At 36.0% G+C, this 21,871-nt stretch overlaps 1 protein-coding gene across 1 annotated transcript; it reads right to left on the reverse strand.

Moving 5' to 3' along the window:
* Window positions 1–13,589: 13,589 nt before the first annotated feature.
* On the reverse strand, window positions 13,590–21,501 carry LOC142334957 (uncharacterized). The gene is made up of 4 exons (XM_075383285.1): window positions 21,176–21,501; window positions 20,182–20,469; window positions 18,797–20,116; window positions 13,590–13,728 (listed from the first exon to the last, which is right to left on the reverse strand). Exons 1-4 carry the CDS (start codon window positions 21,499–21,501, stop codon window positions 13,590–13,592), a joined length of 2,073 nt encoding a protein of 690 aa, XP_075239400.1.
* Window positions 21,502–21,871: the final 370 nt, after the last annotated feature.

Here is a 21,871-nt window from a genome sequence, read left to right on the forward strand (position 1 = left end):
ACACGAGCTCAAGCATGCACGGTAAAGTAATTGTTTCCTGGATGAAAAAGGACCTTCGTTCCAGTTGATTGAGGAGACTGCTCAATTTGGTCAGAAAAATCTGGCACATTGCTTAAAAATCTTAGTTAGCTTGAAAGTATCTGGAAAAACCTGCACCAATTCTGTCAACCTGAGGAAGGCCTTCATGGGAGATTCCACTAGAATCTAAGTAATACACCATAGGAAAAAAACTCTGATTAGGTCTGAATTGCTGCGCAACAAAAACTGCACATCGTGGGGTGGCTTCTGTAAGCATCCCAAACAACTCAATTCTGTTCCAAGAATGAACATCAACAGCCAGTTCAAAATACTGTTCAACTATAGCGCTTTAAATTAGTTAGAGACTGAACGTAAGGACGACAGAAATGCATCATTTAAAGTCCATTATAAAGGCAAACGGATTGCGTGCAAAACTCGTCGGCAGCAAAATATTCCAACAAAATGCCATGAGACACACCTTGTCCAAACATTATAGCTATGTTTTCAAAATATCAGGGTCTAGAATTTCTTGAGGGTCTAAAACTGTTAATTGAGGGTACGTGACCTGTGAAGTTTTAATGTCTGCGATAACTAAGCCAACAATCAGTAATTCAATTGAATGCTAAGTTGTCGCCTGGTCTTATAGTCAATCAACCAATCTACTGTCAGTAATCTCTTAGGGTTTTTTACTTTAGCCCAACAGCTTAAGTGCTTTATTAAAATAATTTCAGGATAATTGGTTGCCCATAATTTACTACAGGCGCTTTTGTATACAAGGCGACTCGGTAATGTGCAATTGCACATAAGGTACCGACCCCGCTCATCTGCAATTTTGGCATGATTGTCTACCAATTGAGGAACATAGAAAAAAACCAAAAATTCAAGTATTTTTAAAAATTGGTGTATGAACAAAAAGATAGCCTCCAAGGCAAATAACTGAATGGTGGAGTGAATAATGGTGCATTCGATTGATGAGATGTGCAAATATTAAGGAAGCGAGTCAAGACGAACAGCAAAATCAAACAACAATAAAAATTAATTGCATCAAAAAATTCATGTCCGTTTTAAAAAACAAAACTTAATAACAGAGTCAAAATAGCGTCAGATAAAATTGATATTAAACAAAATAACTCTTAATCCACCAGAAAAGATATGAGACTGCTCAATAAAAAGGCTTGCTAACAATTAGACAACAAAGAACAAAAACAGTAAAGTTGTAAAATTCGCTTTTTTTAAACAATTAATTTCAAAGTGATGAACACCATTAGAAGTCAACTAAAGTATCCCATAAGTGTATGATTATGAACGCTTCTTTAGTAGGAAATAAGGACTGTCAGTCTTCAATGTTTGATGCGGCAACAAAAAGAACAACAAACAGACAACAAACAAAAAATCAATTAAAACTTGACAGAAAACGCTTTTGAAACCGTAAAGTCATACTATGGCCACCAAAGTATGTTCGATTGCACTTTCTGCGAGCACCGATAACTTATTATGTAACCTCTCATTAATGAAGCTAGGTAACAGGGAGATAAAAATGAAAAAAAGCAAAATTAAGTAACAATTTAATTTTTTTTTCGAAAAAAATATTCCCAAAGACATGACCGCCATTAATTACAGAATGAAATAATTAAATAGATTCGTTTATTCTTCCAAAACAAGCTCTTGGGAAATGAAATTATCCAGAATATAGCTTACGTCTACAAAAGGAACGTCAAACATGACAAAAATCAAAAATTATTTTTCTTCTTTTCCGTGTCGAAGCCAGTTAAAGTCAACGAATTCTTTAAAGACATTAAATTGTGTGAAACCAATCCCTCTTGAAACATTCCTATGACAACAATAATGTTATATTTGGCTTGTAATTAACGAGACTAGATAACAAACAGACAAAAACAGGAGCAAAATTGCGAAGTTACAAAGTGTTTTTTTTTAAATTCTAAAACAATTGTTTTCAGAGTCATGAAAGCCATCAGCTATCTATTCATATCAGAAAATCAGATCATCTAGTCTTCCATGAAACACCAATGAAATCGGGTCATTGTACTGGAATTTTCATACGACTAAAAAGACAAATTAAAAAGGACAGTTGAAGACAAAATCCGAAAAAAAATTCTTCGGAAGTAGTGTCGAAGCCGTTAAAATCATAATCTATATCTTGAAGGATATAAATATTACAAATTGTGCCTTATTTTGCAGGCCAATAACGTGATAATATGACAAAAATAGAAAACGTGAAAAATGGGCAAATAACTAAAAAAAATTTTTTTTGAAACTTGAAATCTAGTAATATGAAAGCCAGAAAACCATAGCTTAAGGCGTAAGACCGCAATAACGATTAAATTTGATTTCGAGAGAAAGAAAAAGCATTCTTTCATTGCTTACAATAAGCTACAAGTTGACCAAATTAAGAAAAAATAAAGGCAAAGTTCAATAACTCATTATTTATTTAATAACCAAATAATTTTACAAGTTTAAACGACCATAGGCTTTCAAGTAATCAATTAGATACAACAATGTGGAGCTATTTAGGATTCCATTTGAACCTTTCAATAGTTAGCTTTGTTTTAAAAAGTTCTGTTATTTAATTAATGTAGAAAAGATTGATTTTTTTAATAAAAAAGACTGAGTGATTACAAGCCGAATTTTTTTTGAATTATACCAGTCCAAGATTGATCAAAAACTAGCCCTACTAATGCTGTGTGTCCATAAGGAACACTTAATCACTTAATTATTCGAATGTTCTAGATAAGAATTCTCTAAAAAATTGTGCTAGTGTTGTTTGGGTCTGTACTTCCTGTAAAATTAATCAAACTGGGTTAAAGAAACTTATTTCGTGCTGTTTTTGATGTAAAAGTCCTAATTTTGACAAATTTAGCCAGAATTTTTTTAAAAAAATTATTAAAAATAGCCTGCAATAAAGTTTTTTGTCTCTACAAACAAAATCAACAAAACGTTCTAAAAAAATTGCAAAATTGGCGATGTTTTAGTCAAAAAAACCCATTTGAGTATGTAGTTCCTTCCCCCTCAAGAGGTGTTGGAACGAAAAATAAGAAAGCGGTATCTTTTCCAGAAGTATCCGACAACTGAATTTCAGCTACCTGAAAATATTGTTTCATATGACTGACGGAAACAATTGTTGTGTTGATACCCGCTGATTCTTCACTATAAATGTCTTTTTGACTTCAGCCAGCAATAGAGTTGTTAATTTTGGTGCTTTTTCAGCATTTGGATGAACAAGGCCTTTCAGTTTCATGAGGAACTGTTTCATTGGGAGTGGCGGTTTTTGTATTTTTTGCAATTGACTAACTGGAAGAACACATTCTCCATTCTCATACCTCAAGCGCAAGAAACCAAACCCTGCTTGGGCCAAGATCTCTGTTCGCTTGGTGGGCGTTCTTCTTTTGAAGTCATAACACCTACAAAGACAATGGTTTAAATTAAAGACAACACAGTGAGTCGAGCGGGCAATTTTGCAAATTTCCGTTGGTCTCAGATGTGCTTTTCTTAGCAAGTATTGACAGCAAAGGTGTTGTTCTATCTAGCTAAGTTAAGTTTATCTTCACATTTTGTCTTTGTTGATGTTTTGCATTAAATCAGGTGCCTCGGCTTACTTTTTCAAATGCTAGTTGACAATAAAAGATTGTCTAATTAAACCAAAGTTTCTTGAACATGAAGGAAAGACACATATTTTTTGATACTGTGTCGCAGGTTTTACATAGCCACGTTAAAAAGCCATGCGCTCGTCGAGTCCGAGTGAAATGACACCAACATGATGATTCCAACCAGACTTGGCATATCAGCAGAATAATCTCTGATGGCGTAATAATTAAGCTTTTCTGAAAATGATTAACTGCTCCCTTCGTCCAAAAGCGCACAGACAAGCCTTGTGGCTGACCATATTGTTCTTTTCAGTGTTTTTTTTTTGCTTTTTGGCCAGTTTCCCAACTCAATGTTGGCACTTTGTTCTTTTTCCAATGACAACATCAATAAAGTACTTCAACTGGAACTGGACTCAATCTCAAGGAGAGCGACTCAATGGTGCTTTTAAATTGACCGTACCATGTCTTTGATAAAGATTTTAACTCTATTATGATAGTTTCCATTCTGCCATTTATCTTTCCTCTTGCCGGATTGGGTCTTCCTAATCTTTACCAAAAAAATACACTCCGATTTTTAACGGGAGTGGGGAGGGGAGTGGTGTGTTCGTTTAAAAGAGACCTATTTAGAGTTTGAAACGGAAGTGCAATATTGGTTGCTATAGCCATGACAGTTAACGGAGCAAGATATTCTGCAGTTTTGATAACCATAAGAAGAGATGGTACAGATGCATGAAGGGGTGAAGGGATACCAGTGAAGGGGTGAAGTTGTTGGATGCAACAACTAAATCAGGAATTTTCTGCACTCTATGTATGTTTTGAATAACTTGATTTATTTTTTTGGAAAACCCCGACTTGGCTATAAAAATTTTGAAGGTTTATGAAGGTTTTTCAACTATTAGGTTTACAAGAGTTTATGTTCTGTCTTAGAGGCGGATGTTGATATAATTCAATGAAAAAATGCTTTCTTTAGGAGAAAGAGGGTACAGGACCAGCATTGTTTAACACGGAATTATCTAGGTCCGGCGTGATTACGTGAGGAAGTTCAACAAAAATGGAATTCAGTTGGGATGTGGTAGAATGCAGAGGTTACTAAGTGAGGATAAATTCGCCATTTGGCTGGTTTCATTTTCGTGATAAGCGCAAAATCGGTGGAGTAAAATTGGCGGGTGCATTCAAAAATTCAATTGTAAAAATTTTGGAGGGCTGAATAAGTTGAACTACTCCGGCATGCCCGATGCTCGAGCGGAATGTATTTCCAGTTGCACTCCTGCAAAGGTCATGGTGGCTGTGGTCCGCTGGCGCGCTGTTAGAGGTAATTGTTCCGACCCTCTAGAGGGGGGAGGAACTATATACTCAAATGGGTTTTTTTGTTCCGTGAATTTTCACCGCCCGATATATTCATCGTAGAGAGTTGAGACTGGTATCATTAGAAAGCTCGTCCAGCGTAGAATATTGAAATAAAAAGATTTTTTAAATTTTGGTTTTCTACAGGGAGTTATCGAAGTTTAAACTTCTGAGAAAAGAGGAGTGAATTCACGTTGTTTTTATTCACATTTCCGGAATTTTTGCCTAAATTTTCGTCAATTTTGGTAAAATTGGTTATATTGGTTATATATTGGTTATAATTTTTAAGAATAGTGTCGTTGATTTTATTTTTGAAGACGAACAAGCATTGTTGATTGTTTTTAATTTTTTGGTCAAAAATGAGAATTTATTTTGAGTTTTCAACAAACAAATTATCTATATCTACAACATTCGAAAAATCAATTGTTCCTAACGGACAATAAGTATTAGCAGGGCTAGTTTTGGGCCATTCTTGGACTGTTACAATCCAAAAATATCGGGTTGTAATCAGTCGGTCTTTTTTTTTTAAAAAAAAGACTTTTTTTAATAATAAAGAACAGAACATACAAAAAATCAAAGCTCAGGAAAGATAAGTCCAACCAATTCGCTTGCTAAGCAGCTCCAAGCTAATGCATTTAGTTTTTTAATTGAAAGTTTATGGTCGTTTCTTTTTTGAAAAATAATTGACTTTTCAATAAATAATGGCTTAATTAACTTTTCCTCTATTTTTTTCTTAATTTGTTCAACTTCCAGCTTAGTGTCAGCAAAGACAGACTGCTTCTTCTTTCCACTGATTTAACATTTATTCTCGGTTGCAGTTTTAAGCCTGAAGTTATTGTTTTCTGGCTTTCATACTACAAGATTTCAGATTTTTGTTTGTTTTGATATTTGCCAGTTTTTCACGTTTTCTAATTTTGTCACATTATCACCATATTGGCAGTTCTCATGTCAACTTATTAGCATTCATAATAAGGCACAATAAGAAGGCACATTAAAATCCTGAAAGATATACATCATCGTTTTAACGGCCTCGACGCCTCTTTCTTGAAGAAATCAATTGAATTTTTTAATTTTGTCTCTAACTGTCATTTATACTTTGTCGTTTCGGTCGTATGAAATTTCCTGTATAGTGATAGCTTTTATTGGCTTTTCATGGAAGAATAGAAAAACCGATATTCTGATATTAGTAGATAGCTGATGGCTTTCATGACTTTGAAAACAATCGTTTTCCAGAATTTAAAAAAAAAATTTTTAACTTCGCAATTTTGTTCTTTTTATGTTTCTTTTTGTTACCTAATCTCGTAAGTTAATTAGAGGTCAAATATGACATTATGGGTGTCAAGGGAATAAAAGGGATTGGTGTCCCAAAATCTTTTTCTTTAAGAATTTGTTATGTTTTTCACAAAAAAAAAGTAAATTAATTTGATTTTTGTCATATTTGACGTTCTTTTTTAAGATGCAAGAAATATTCTGGATAATTACAGGTCTCGAGGGCTTCCTTTTCACGAATAAACGATCCTATTTAAATAGCTCTTTTTGTAATTAATGCCTTTCATAACATTGAATGTAATTTTGTTTCGAAAAAAAATTAAAAGTATTACATACTTAAGCACTTCGCTTTTTTGTCTACTTGTTACCTGGTCTTACTAATGAATGGCCACGTACTACATTATAGCTGTTTGAAGAAGGCACAATCAAATATATTTTGAGTGCCAAAATTTGGCTTGACGGTTTTGACAGCGTTTTCTGGCAAGTTTCAATTGAAATTTTGTTTGTTCTTTGTTGTTCTTTTTAGCCGCTTTAAAAAATGAATAAGGACAGGTCCTAATGCCCTTCTATAGAAGCAGTGGTAATAGTAATTTTATGGTAATATTAAATGATTCCTAATGGTATTTATTACTTTGAAGTTAACTGTTTCAAAAAAATAAGTTATTTTTTTTTACTTTACTGTTTTTGTTCTTTTTTGTATAATTGTTACCAAACCTTTTGATGGACTGGTCGCATATGTTTTCTGGTGATTTATAAGTTATTTTTGTTTAGTGTTAGGTTTATCTGACGGTATGTTGACATTGTTATTAAATTTAGTTTTTAAGAGGGACATAAATTTTTTGATGTAATTAATGTTTGTTGTTGTTGTTGTTTGACTTTGCTGTTCGTCTTGACTCGCTTTCTTAATATTGACATATTACAGCAATCTAATGCATCAATTTTTACTCCGCTGAGTTATTTGCTTTGGAGGCTATCTTATCGTTCATACAGAATTTTTTGAAAAAGACTTGGGCTTTTTTGGGATTCGCAAAAAATAATTTTTGGGTTTTTCTATCTGTTCCTCATTTGGTAGACAATTATGCCAAAATTGTGGATGGGCGGGGTCGGAACCTTATGTGCCATCGCACATTACCGAGCCGCCTTGTTATATCAAGTGGCATGACAGGCCCCATTGTTGTTGAATGGGGCGTCTACCCAACTGCAAATGATCACAAATTTTGTTTGTTTCAAGAGTAACATTTTTTTTCTTTTTGTTTCTAATATCTTCCTTTTCCAGACTTCAGCTGCTGTCAGCATTGATATGCGCCTCATTTTGATCATGCGCAATGACGTTCTTTAGAGGATTTGAGTCGGGACTTGGATGGAAATCGGCAGATTGCTCAGACAAAGTCCTTTTTCATCCGGGACAATAGAACCAGACGGATGCAAACTAGGGTCATTTAAGACTTCCGAAATGTGCCCGGAAGGAGGTGACCTGTTCCGATCCTAATCAATTTTCTCGCTTTTGAACAAGCGTTTTTCAGTGAAAACTTGCTTATATCAACAATGTGGGGACAATGTGCTGATCAGGCGTCAATCAACACAATTTATCATGTTTGCGGCAGCTACAAAATTATGGTCATCTTCTTACCGCTTCTTTATTTTTGGGAATTTCTTTTTCAAGTACAACAATTGTTTTTTGAGTTTCTCCTACAGAAGTTTTAATATTGCCTGATCGTTTTTACGTTGAGTTGAACTTTTGAGGAAACTAAGCGAGAACCTTTATTCAATGATGAAATTAGCTTCGCTATGTGTGTGTTGAACGAAATCAATGTACATTTCAGTTTTCTCGTTTTTTTCAACCAATTGAGTGGAACATCCATGCATTTGAATATCAGAGGTTCTTTTTTCACCTTTCAAACTTGTCTATGAAAAACTTTTGCTTTTTTGATGTTTCAAATTAGTCATCGCTGTGTGAAACTTTGGATTTTTCTTGCAGAGTTTTCAAAATATTATTCAAACAAGAACCCTGAAAACACACAAAAAAGCCGTGACTGAGCGCAAAAAAAAAACGGACAGATCGGAAAATACAGGCGAAGGACAAACGACGGAACGGGAATCAAGACAGAAGGAAGAGGTTAAGCAAAACCAGTAAACCAGACAACTACAAATCCATCTAACCGTAGCTCGAGAGATAAATGGGTCACACATGAGAAAAAAGAGAGGAAGAAAAACTCAAGGAAAATCGAACGAAAGATACACGGAGCTGAGAACAAACACATACATATATTTCAGAACATTGAACTGGAACTATAAATCTCACCACAGAAACAATCAAATTTAAAACAACCAAACAGCATACTAGTGGAGTCAACAATACACCACAAAAGCAACACACTACATCACAGTGGACGAAATACTAGTTTTTATAACTTTTTGCAAAGTTTGATGTTTTAAAAAATTGTCAACACAATTGTTCGGCTATTTTGGACGTTTTTTAGACGTGCCAAGTCTTTGCAAAGACTTGCATTTAAACGTGCTTGTCTTGGCCAAGACTTGCATTTAGACGTGCACGTCTAGGCCAAGACTTGCATTTATACTGACAAGTGTAAAAAGTCACATGATCATAGCTCTGAATCAGTACTGATATAAGACTTGCAATTTGACGTGCCCAGTACTGATATTGACTTGCCGTTCAGTCCGGGTAGATCAACAATAAGGATCTGATACGTGAGATGAAAGAAGAACAAAGTTTGCGTTTTATATAACCATTATCAATGAGAAAAGCGAAGGACGGAATCGAGTCTCATCGCCATAACTGATAGTGGGTGTATTGAGGCTGACCAGATACGGTTATTTTACACGAAATAAGCCAATTTGAATCCATCTCAGCAGAAATGGTAACCATATAATCGTTAAAAGCCGGGATGAAAAAGGTCAATATCAAATAACATAGAGCTCCCAATTATATTCCAAATGAGAGCTCATGGAGAAGCTCATGAGAGCTCATCAGAACATTGAGCTAGAACTATAAATCTCACCACAGAAACAATCAAAATTAAAACAACCAAACAGCATACTAGTGGAGTCAACAATACACCACAAAAGCAACACACTACATCACAGTGGACGAAATACTAGTTTTTATAACTTTTTGCAAAGTTTGATGTTTTAAAAAATTGTCAACAGGAAATTGGACAACAAAACTGTTGAAGACAAAGCAAATAAAGAAAATGGAAAAAAGAGCGCAAAACCATTTGTAGAGCAGTAGTGCAGAAAATAAAATGAAAACAAACGATTAACTTGTGAGCCAACTGAGTCAACTAACTCACACCACCAAGGAGTGGATGAACTTCAACAGCATTGCAGGTCTAAAAATCTTTTAGGTTTTTATAATTATGGAAAATTCTGTCAACCACTGTTGTAATCTACCACAATTTTATGTCTCATCAGCATAAAGGTTGTTGCATCTACAGTTTATTTTCTGTGTATCTCAACTCTTGTGCCGTCTGTTTTTCCGTTGTTTTTTTCTTGAGAGAACAAAACGTTTCTGAAAGGAAGATAATTTATCACAAAAAGAGAATGAATGTCAATAACAAAATGGTTTTGTTTTAGAAATAACTTGTAACCGGATCAACGGCGTTGAAAACGTTTTCAAATGAAATACAGAAATTAAGTTCACAAGAAAGGGAGAATGAAGTTTTAATTAGGTTCACAAGAAAGGGAGAATTCCGATAAATACCCGGTCTGAACTGCAAGTCAAGATCAGTACTGGCCACGTCAAATTGCAAGTCTACAGGCATATATCAGTACTGTGCACGTCTAAAAACAAGTCTGCAAGTCTGACAAGTCTTTGCCAAGACTTGGATTACACATGCAAGTTGATTCCCAAGTCAAAACCAACTTTTCAAAAATTTTCGAGTGAAAATTTCGAATTCAAAAAATTTTCGCAACGTGCCACGATTTTGGCATTACTTTTTGGGCACTTTCCCGGCGTGCTATAAAATGATGCCCGGGGCATACCAAATTGTATATTAGCACCCCGGGGGTATATTGAGGGTATTTCAGCACTATTTCAGGCGCTCTCGGCCGTTTTCAGCCATTTTTTAGCCGTTTTCAGCCAAATTTTAGCCGAAAATCGACATTTCTTAATTTTTCAGATTTGGCAAATGTCAAATATCACTCGGGGAAAAGTCCTTAAAAAGGAAACACCGTGAGGGCGCCCATGATAAGCCTAGGCCATGGAGGTTCTTTTGTCTCTTTTTTTGCCCAATTTTTTCGCTAATTTTGGAGGATTGCCTGTCTTATTTGACCATTTTTCGGATATTTTTGGACCTATTTTGGACGTCTTTTCGGCCTTTTCTGATGTTTTCTTTCGACTATTTTTGACGTTTTTTCGACCATTTCGACGTTTTCTCGGCTATTTTTGACGTTTTTTGGACCTGTTTTGGAGGTTTTTTTGGCCATTTCTGACGTTTTTTTCAGCTAATTTTGACGTTTTTGGGACCTGTTTTGGACGTTTTTTCGGCCATTTCTGACTTTTCTTCGGCTAATTTTGACGTTTTTGGGACCTATTTTCAACGTTTTTTTGGCAATTTCTGATGTTTTTTCGGCTATTTTGGACGTTTTTTAGACGTGCCAAGTCTTTGCCAAGACTTGCATTTAGACGTGCTTGTCTTGGCCAAGACTTGCATTTAGACGTGCACGTCTTTGCCAAGACTTGCATTTAGACTTGCACGTCTAGGCCAAGACTTGCATTTATACTGACAAGTGTAAAAAGTCACATGATCATAGCTCTGAATCAGTACTGATATAAGACTTGCAATTTGACGTGCCCAGTACTGATATTGACTTGCCGTTCAGTCCGGGTAGATCAAAAATAAGGATCTGATACGTGAGATGAAAGAAGAACAAAGTTTGCGTTTTATATAACCATTATCAATGAGAAAAGCGAAGGACGGAATCGAGTCTCATCGCCATAACTGATAGTGGGTGTATTGAGGCTGACCAGATACGGTTATTTTACACGAAATAAGCCAATTTGAATCCATGTCAGCAGAAATGGTAACCATATAATCGTTAAAAGCCGGGATGAAAAAGGTCAATATCAAATAACATAGAGCTCCTAATTATATTCCAAATGAGAGCTCATGGAGAAGATATTGATCTTTTCCGCTAAATCTAGATTTGCTCATTTGAATAGTTTCAAAACTTTGAATTATCGGCACATGAAACTTTTTTTGTACGTTAAAAATAATAAATACTATAAAAATTTTTAAAAGTTCAGTTTTGAAGTCATTCTGTAACAGGGAACGTTTCACATGATGCGACAAAAATATTAAGATTTTAAAGCCTATTTCAGATTACTTTTGTTTGGGTCTAACTTATTTTTCAAAGGTCTGCCATTTAAAAAAATGTCAATCTGGACTTTCAATGAAAGCTCTTTTCTATGTGCTCAACGGCAAAAAAAATTATTACTTTGTTAATGTTAACTTTGTACATGTTTAGGTACTGTCTTGGGCGTCACCAAAATCACGATATTTCTTCTGCAATAACGTGCTCTGTTTTGATGTCATCATATTCATAAAAATTTCAATCTGAAGGAAGACTAACAGAGTTGGCCCAATTTAATAGTTCCTAAAAAATTATAACGATCACACTGGACTGATAAAGCATTTTTAAGACTTTACATAATCAATAAAGAAAATTCACCTTACATCTTGTGTTATGAATAAAAAAACCAGCATTTGCTTTTGATAATTTTTTCAGACGAAAAAACTTCTCAGAGTTAGAACAGTTGTTTGTTTTTTTTCTGTTTTCTTTTGCTGGTGCATTGTCAAGTTTTTTTGACCAAAGTTATTCGTTCTTTTCAAGGGTCCAGTGGGAAATGTATTTGAATTGCGAATCACATCCTCCAAAAGGCAAAGGAAAAATATCTTGGTTTCTTTATTCGCCATTGTGAATTAAAAGATAAATTCCCATCCAAACTCAGGACAATTAAATCTACTCTCAATTCCTCAAAGTGAATCGATATTTTGATTATGGTAATCCAAAGTTGAAAAAAAAACAACTTAAATTGCGTTAAAGTCAAAAACATGGCCAGTGGTCAGATCCCAAATTGGACTGGCGCTGAACTAATTTGGTCGTACTAATTTCATAAAAGCCCATCCATGATTTATGAATATTTTGTCTGATCTTCTAAAAGCGCTCGATGAGATAGCTCTGATTTTCTAAATTTTAAAGAGTCCGTTTGCACTCCTGGTCCAAAATTTGCAAACTTTCCTGTCTTGAGTTGTTTTCTTAACCTACCTTCATCGGAGTAACTCATTAGATCTTCTGTTGAAGAAAATCAGGCAGAGTATATGTGCGCCATGGCAATAAATGTAAACAAGAATAAAATTTTGTTGTGAATGCTGTAAGATTTTTGATGACAAAAATCCATCGCTTTGTTCACGCCTAAATCGGGAATCGTCTACCGGGTTCTGATTTTCTCCAAAAAAAAGCAGAAGCTCGGAGCTTGGTAGTAGAGACAATACTTTTTAGTCAGTGATCGAGGTGACGTCACCCGATTTGGAAGAGAACAGTGGGAGCTATTCCAGCCAAAACTCAATTGTGCTCGGTCTTCAGGTTGCCAAATCGTCAGTTTCCCTCTTCGGATGTTTCGGCAACGTTTTGATTCTACTTATCATTTCAAAATGGAAGAACATAACATCAGGAGCAGCTTTCATGTTCAGTTTGGCTCTGACAGATCTGCTGGCAGTAATCTATCACGGATTTATTGATTCCGCTTTACCACTTTTCGGATTGACTCTCAAGGCAATGAGCAACATTACGTGTGTTTCGTGCAATTTTTTCTCATGGACCATATCAATGACGTCATATTATGTCACTATTTTGTTCAGCTTGGACAAATGTATTGCGGTTTTGATTCCATTTAAATATCGCGAACATGGGAAACCTATGGTATGTGTAATCAGTACCGTTATAGCTTACGCTTTCTGTGGCGCGTTCTCTCTTCCTGCCGTCCTTGTTCACGAAATCGACCAGGTTGAAAATGAATGCCGACTTCAAAAGTTTGACATTATTAGCTACGATATGATTCTCAAGCTATACATACCAGCGACTTTTCTCATTTCGGGGATCGTGCCAGTCGTAAGTGTGATTATTCTCACAGCTATAACAATTGTCACGGCACAAAAGTCGTCGTCTCGTCGTCGTCGTCGAAGTTCGGAAGGTCATAAAACAGCACAAGTTACTGCGTCAATTTTAAGAGAGCGCGAAATGACAAAGCAAATGATAGTGGTTGGCTTGGTCTTCAGCAGTCTATGTCTAGGGGTCATAGTCTGCATTGTGCTGCAGGTCGCCAGCAGTGACTCTTCAACGGGTGTTGCTACTGAAAACATCTATCGCGCTGTTCAAGATATACTGATTCTCCTCACAAATTCTGTAAATTTCTTCATTTATATTGGATTTGGACACAATTTCAGGAAGCAAACTTTTGCTCTCTTTGGAAGATCTGAAATAATCCAATCAAAAAGCAACAAAACTGGCGCAACTTGAACTGCACAATCCCAACAGGTGTTTTTGTAGCTTATCCAAATAAAGATACCAAATATAGCATGAAACTGAAAGCAAGACCAATAAGAACAAAACTGGATTTGCTGAAAATAAAAAGCTACAGCAATTAGTTGAATTAGTTAGCACTTATAACGAGAACAATTAACAATCTTGACCTATCTTTTCAACAGCGAGAGTGTGGCTTGTGTGCAATATCAGAGAATCATAGATGAGATTGGTAGATTTAACTGATAATGGGGAAGAAGGTCATTTAGGAAACAAAGGTGAGAGGGCTCGGGGTTCTCTGCGTTCCAACACCAAGAACGAAGTTGGTGTTAGATGAAGTCAATCAATAGTGAGACGAAAACAAAGATTAGCCAACCTGCATTGTTTAATTTTAAAAAAACTGACTCAATTTTGCTTTATTTTCTATCTAAAAACTCAAGAAAAAGTTTTAAAAAAGAAACACTGCCAGCAAGATAATCATGAATCATCGCTACCAACCATTTTATCTTATATTTAGTGTTATCAGTCATTTGCATCCCAGTGAAACAAAACTTGATACACCTTGCCATGACATGCAAGATCTTCTTAACTCGTGCAAAAATTGAAACATCTTGCCAAGATCTTGATAGACAAACACTTCTTGGAACACCTTGATAAGATCTTGACAAGATCTTATCAAGACATGTCAAGAACTTTTCTAGGCGTAACTTGATAAGATCTTGATAATTCTTGACATATAGAAATATTTGTTTCTAAGCAACCCGGAATGAGGTGGTGGAAAAATGAACTGGAATCCAGAGAAAAATCAGTTTTTCTGCATAAACTTGTTTTTAGGGTAATTTGGATCATTCAATTTTTCATAAAATTTCTTCAAATAAATGCAAGAAATCGTGACATTAAAATTATTACTATTGTTTTTTCCGAAAATTTCTTCCGACAAGTAGATTAATCAACAATAAGCAAGAATATTTGAGCAGTAATTATATCGCTGAAAATTTGATGTTTCTGAACTCAACATTGTTATTTTAAATTGACAAAAAAATAGTTAGATAACGAAATCAGAAATTAGTCAATTGTTATAATCAGAGGAAGCAATGAAGGAAACACGGGATTTTTTATAGACCATCTAGCATTTCAGTCGGCGTCTTCTGTTAGATTCTAAGGACTAAGAAAGGGTCTTTGAAGCGTTTTCCAAAAATTAGTTTATAGTGATTTTTGACACATGGAGAAGTGAACTACAGTATGGTACCAAAAAGCTGCAGGAGCCTTATGTTGTTGAAAAATTAGGTCCTGAAAATGTATTACTGATTCACAATTATTCAAAATTTCCAAATAACCGACAACGTTGAGCTGATTTGGACACTTGAAAAATTTTTCGTCCATCTAATCGTTTTGCACCCCAAAACATATGTGATCGCTTGGCCGAACTCAAATTTTTTTCAAGAAATTTCACACAATTTTTTTGAAAAACGTCACTAGTGATGCGCACTCTAGTTTCATCAGTAAAAAAAACAAAAAAAACTCTACTCGAAAGTGAAGCGCTTCCTGAGCATATTGAGAGATCATTTTGAAAAAAAATTGCTTTTTCAAACCAACTATTATTGAAGCTTTTCGTCAAAAAATCCCACATTTTCTGCGAATTTGGTTTGCTGTCTCTAGAAATTATGTCGTGCGCGAGTGATGTTTTATCATCTTTTAAAACATCGTTAACTAACTATTTTGAATGCTTTTGACAATTTTGGCCAACAAATTTTCGCCCAATTTCTGGACTCCAAACTGTTATTTTTCAAAGTAGTAAAAATTTATACACACTGTGCAATGGATCATGATCTCAAATTGTGCTGTTTTTGTGTTGCGGTCCAAGAAGATGCGACATCTCGTAGCATAACTAACAACTTGGCAAACATTGAAACAACAAAGCGCTCTAACCATTCTTTTGTTTAACAGAAGAAAGTGAAAAGGAAAGTTCTTTCATCCTTACTAAATTTCACATATTCTTTTGCAAGTTAGCGTAAATCATGCCTATGAAACAGGAATCAGGCTTTAAAATCATATATCATGCATTATGTTGTTTTTGCTACCATGGTATATCTAAAGATTAAGAGCCTATAACTCAATTTTTCATTTATGTTGAAAATTGTTGCAAAACAGATGCATCTTCCGGGCCTTACAGTATTTTTCATTTGGGAAACGTTCTTCCTTAAAGGAATTTCCGTTGTTGTAGTAACGCGTGAGAAAGTTGCCAATGTTTAAGTTTTCCGATTTAGCGATATCATAGAAGGAGATTAGCTAATGAGCGTTGACACATAACTTTACAATACCCCCAATTTCTTGGTTTAATTGTCTAACAGTTTGATCAGAAAACAAATTGCAGCATTTAGAAACAATAGTAATTATTTTTTAATTCTGCTGGATTCCAAAAAGGACAGCGTTTTATACGAAAAAATCAGCTCAAAGTTTCCCTAGAATGAGCACCAAGAGAAAAAAATAATGACATATAATCAACTCTAATGCAATTTAGTCAAGTAGAAAAAACTGATTTATCAAATAAAATTATTTTTTACCAGACAACAAAAAATGAGATCCGGAAATCAACTTCTATCCCGTTTTCAAACTAAATCGCCAACAGAAGTGTCTTTTGGGTAACCACTTCATTATTATTAAGCCTGTTTGGCCTACATTTAATATCGATTGGATTATAGTTTCCCAAGTTAGATTTATAAGTGAGTAAAGAAATGACCTCTGCACAATCAATAAAATGACCTCTGCACACAATTATCATTATAACCTAAGAATTTCGAAATCAGATCAAATTTAGATAGAGGCCACACAATCTTATTAAATTCTATGTGATTAACTGGTAACCTAAGTCATGTTTGTCTGGGTAATTTACCATTTGTTTAATATAACAAACTTGTTACCAAATCATTTATATATACAAATAATAAGGAAATAAGCCAAAAAAAAGCTGAAAAAGCAACAGCTCAGTTTCTGAAATAATTTTGGTGCAGAAATTGATGAAACCAAACAACAACTCTATTGCAAAAGACGCAAAGCAAGGTTCTTTGAAAAACAGGGCATGTAATAAAAAGTTTATTTGAAAGAATATTTGACCGAAGTCAAAACGTTTTTGGAAATTACGACATCAAGTTTTTAAACAAAATAACAAAATACCATGTTGAAATTCTTAACTACCTCCCGCCAACTAATGCTAGAAGACAACAAACATCAAGGGACATTTCAACCGAGTGGGAAAGTGACAAAACTAACACCAATGCACGTGAACAGTAGCAAAAGTAAAGCGTTTCAGAGAAAACAACAAAACTGTTAAAATTATATATAAATTTTCAGTCAGTAAAGAGCTAGAAATTAGAGTTAGTTACTAAAAGGGACGATACTTCATTGGACTACCCGGGGGGAGGATTTTCCCGGAAAATACCGGGGAAAAGAGTGTAAAGAGTTTTTAAAAATAAAAAAATTACCCCCCTATTTCTCCGCTTAACTAGCGGTGTAAGAGTGTAATTTTAAGAGTGTAACTTTAAATAATAAGAGTGTAATTTCAAATAATAATTCCACTTTCAATTTTCTTTTACACTTTTTCTTTTACACCTTTAAATTATTTTTACACTCTTTATATTCCACCTTTACATTATTTTTACACTCTTATATTCCACCTTTAAATTATTTTTACACTCTTCCACTCATAATTTTAAAATTACACTCTTCATAATTAAAAACAAGAGTGTAAAAATAATTGATATTTTTCATAAGGGTGGAAAGAAGGGTGTAATCTTTTATCATTCCACCCTTAATTACACTCTTTCTAAGAGTGTAAAAAGAGTGTACAAAAGAGTGTAACAACAGTGTAATTTTTTAAAATTCCACCCGTACACTCTTTTCCCTGGTAAATAAGAGTGGAAAACGTATTACACCCTAATCCCCGCTAATTAGGGGTGAAATAGGGGTGAAACCTCCTCCCGGGTAGTGAACAAGCTTGTCATTATAGACACTAAGTAGATAAAATTAGAATCACTTACTTAATGGAATGCTACCTCCTTTGACTGCTGAACAAGATTATCCTTATAAACACTATCATTATAAGAAAATAAAAGTATAATCAATTAATAAACGGAACGATACTGCATTTGACTGGGAAACAAGCATATCATTATAAATACTAAGTAGACAAAAAACACTTACAAGAATAACCAGACTCATTATTCGTCTAAAAGGAAACGTGACAAACAAAAAAATACAAAGGAAATGAAGGTATGCTCTTGTGTTGCAGTACGAAGCAATTAATAAGATGAATTCACAACTCGACAAAAACAAAATTGACGGACATTTTTTTTCAAAATAACGATCACTTTTTAGAGTTAACATTTGAAAACCAGCAGCTCTCATTTCGAAAGTTTCAGTTTTGTTAGTTATTATGATACCCCAGGAAACCAATTGGATTTATCAACAAACAGTGTAAGCGATATAACAGCAGGAATAAAAATACTGTCCCAAAAAAAATGTCCAAAACTTTATGAAATCCATTGGCGTCATCGTAGCAACATATCAAAAGCGTCATTTAATTATCAGTTAACAATAGAACCTAGATTCACATATGCTGCATTATTCGAAAATGAGGTCTTTAATTAATGACATTAAATGCAGCACATCAAACTTCAACAAAAACAGTCAAAATTACATTTCATTTAAATTTCGTTAAGATCAATGAGTGTCAGAATCTTAAAAATACAGTAACAAGGATCCTAACAAACAGTTGATAGTGATAACGCTTGATCCCGCAGTGATAAAGGTTATCTTCAAGATTTCAATTCCCATAGTTTCTCTTGTTTGGTTCCTTTATACATCAATAACATCATTTTACATTTTACGGTTACAGTCGAATTCTCATTCTCTTACAATTTTGGGTTATAAAGTCATAAGAATCAACCTTACAATTGCGGTAAAACCATCGAAGTTAATGTGAGGCATTAACATCCTCGGGGCCCAAACAACCTAACCCTAACCTGCTAGTGGGTTTGGGGTAAACGTGCATAAGTTTCACTGCTGGTCTGTTTAATTTGCCTAAAGCGGTTTTAAACTCGCACGACCTAGCTATGTTGTCGGGGCCGGTGAAAGTCCGTGTGACTCGTCCCAGCGGCCAGATTCCTCTTGGTGTAAACTCCTCAAGAAGCCAAACAACATCATCCACTTCCAAAGCTGCTTCAAGAGACGTCCACTTCTGTTGTTTGTTCAGCGAAGGAACAAATTCGGTTATCAACCTCTTCCAAATCTGCTGAAGTCTCTGCTTCACCTGTGTCCATGCCGAACTCTTCAAGGTAAGTGTCTCGTTGAAAACGGCTCCAGGAACATTGCAGAAGGGCCTTCCAAGCAAGAAGTGGTTTGGTGTAAGTGGGTTGTCGTCTTCACGGTTGCTTCTCACATGGGTGAGTGGACGCGAGTTGACAAGACACTCGGCTTCACTGACGATCGTGGCAAATACATTTGGGTTGAGTTTTGCGGAACCGATGTTCAAGAGAAGAGCTCGTTTGACACGCTGAACGAGTCTCTCCCACACCCCACCGAAGTGAGGAGCAAAAGGAGGGTTGAGCTTCCATTCGACAGACGTGTTCAGTAGCTGATTTTTGATGTAGTCGTGGTCCAACATCAGTGCTCTTCTTCTGATCTGCTTTCTTGCTCCCAGGAAGTTCGATCCGTTGTCTGTCAGGAACAACCGCGGTTGACCGCGTCGACCAATGAAGCGTCGGATTGCTGTCAAACACTTGTCTGTGCTGAGGTCCTCTGCAACTTCCAGGTGAATTGCTCTTGTAACCAAACAAGTGAATAGGCAGATGTAGGTCTTCACTTCTGCATCTTGATGAACGACAGCAAACGGTCCAAGGCAGTCCACGCCGACATTTGTGAAGATGACTGGTGACTGTGTTTCTTGGAAACGAATGTCTGGCAAGTCTGCCATCGGTGGCTGTAGTCCCTGTGCTCGGAAGCGGCGACAGTCGAAACATTTGAAGGCCAAACTTCTCAGGAAGATTCTGATTCCAAGGCTGTGGCATCTCTGTTCTATGTAGTTCCGAGTGTAATCCACTCCAATGTGCATACAATTTTCGTGGCATTTCTGTATGTAGAGTTGAATACTGTGCTCTTTAGAGTCCAGGATGATGGGGTGCTTGGCGTCAAAGGGTAGCGAGCTTCGTTTTGTTCTGCCACCAACGCGAAGAAGTCCACTTTCAAAGAAAGGGGACAAACAGAGCAGACGATCTTTCTTCGACAAAGGCCTGTGTTGTTTCATGTCTTTGATGGCGTCTTTGAAGGACTTCTCTTGCGATTTTCTAAAGACATAAATTCGGGCTTCGTTAATGTCGTCGAGTTCTAGTTTGCCTCTTTATTTATGAACCTAACGACAAAAGCCATAGAGCGCATTATTTTCGTCCACTTTGAGAATCTGCTGACGTCGATAATACATTCATCGTTCGATGTTTCCATTGTGACGTTCGTCTCCTCCTTGTTACCAAAGGAGTTCTTCCAATGGCCTTCGGGATCACTTAAGAAAACTGGAGGTGTTAACCAGAACACATTGATATCACAGGCTGGTATTCTTCGGGAGACATGGTCTGCGGGGTTGAGTTTTCCGCTGATATGCTGCCACTTGGAGACGTCTGTGTTGTTGCGGATCTCTTGCACTCTATTTGCAATAAAAGTTTTCACCTCGACTTTGCTTTTGATCCAGGCAAGGACAGCTTCACTGTCGCTCCAAAATATTCATGAGGTAACTGGTATTGTCAGCTGCTTGGAAACAAATTGCATTAGTCTGCATCCTAGCACGGCTGCTTGCAATTCAAGTTTGGGGATTCTGATTTGCTTTAGTGGCGCAACTTTAGCTCTAGCTATAACAAACCCAGTTGAAATGGCGTTAGCTGACTGATATCTAATGTATATGACTGCTCCGTAAGCCAGCTGTGAGGCATTACAGAAACAATGTAACTGGTTTATCGGAGATGGCTCGTTCGGAGAACCAAAACATCGTGGCATTTCTATCTACGGCCCATTTAGATTTTTGCTCTATCCAAGTTTTTATTGCTTTCTGTTTCTCATTTGACAGGAGATCATCCCATGCAAGTGCTTCTTTCCAAGTATCCTGCAAGATGATTTTGAGTGTAATCAATAATGGGGCAATGATTCCTAATGGATCGAACAAGCATGCAATTAAGGAAAGGAGCTTTCTAAGTGTGTAGTCCGTTTTGTCTTCCTGAATTTTGGAAAGCTTCTGGTGGAAGAAAGTATCATTAACTGTATTCCACATTACACCTAAGACACGATGTTTGTCTTTTTCATTGTCACAATGTTCTTTGGGTGTTTTGCTAAGACATTGAACAGAGTTTGAGACAAACTTGGTCAGACAGAAACCTCCGTTAGAGAAGGTTTGTCGCCAGTCTTGAACTGCCGTTTGAGCTTCCTGTTCATTGACAAACGAAGGTACAAAGTCATCCATATAGAAATTGTCGATCATCAAATCTTTTGTTGCGTTGTTTCCGAAGTCATTTGCTGTTTGTTGAGGCACAAATATTGCTGTAGTTGGTGAACATCTGGCTCCAAAGATGAGTCGCGTGTATTGGAACTGCTGTATGGAGTTCTTTGGAGGCCAAGGAAAACAGAGACAAAACTGATCCTCTGTTCGTATGCAAATTTGCATGAACATGGCCTCAATGTCTGCCATTACGGCAACAGGAACCTGGCGAAAGCGGAGTAGTAGGCCGACCAGGTTGTTGAGAGGGCCGAGGCCTGACAGAAGGTTTTTGTTTAGCGATTGCTTCTTAAAAACAAATGCGGCGTTTGCAACACGCCTGACTTTCCCAGGTTTTGTTGGGATTCGTGACGGGGTGATGGGGAAGGTACGAAATTTTCTCTGGTGCTGGATTTGAGAAAAAAACTGATTTGACATAACCTTTCTCCAAATCTGTTTCCAAAGTTTTCTCATACAATTGCTTCAACTCAAAATCTTTAATGAGTTGGCGCTGTAGGCTGTCAAGCTGTGCTTTGGCAACCGGATAGTAGATTTCCAATTTACTGTCCTGTTTCCAAAGTAA

The sequence above is a fragment of the Convolutriloba macropyga genome, chromosome 2 (assembly GCF_964194025.1).
Source record: "Convolutriloba macropyga chromosome 2, txConMacr16.3, whole genome shotgun sequence".
NCBI lineage: Eukaryota > Metazoa > Xenacoelomorpha > Acoela > Convolutidae > Convolutriloba > Convolutriloba macropyga.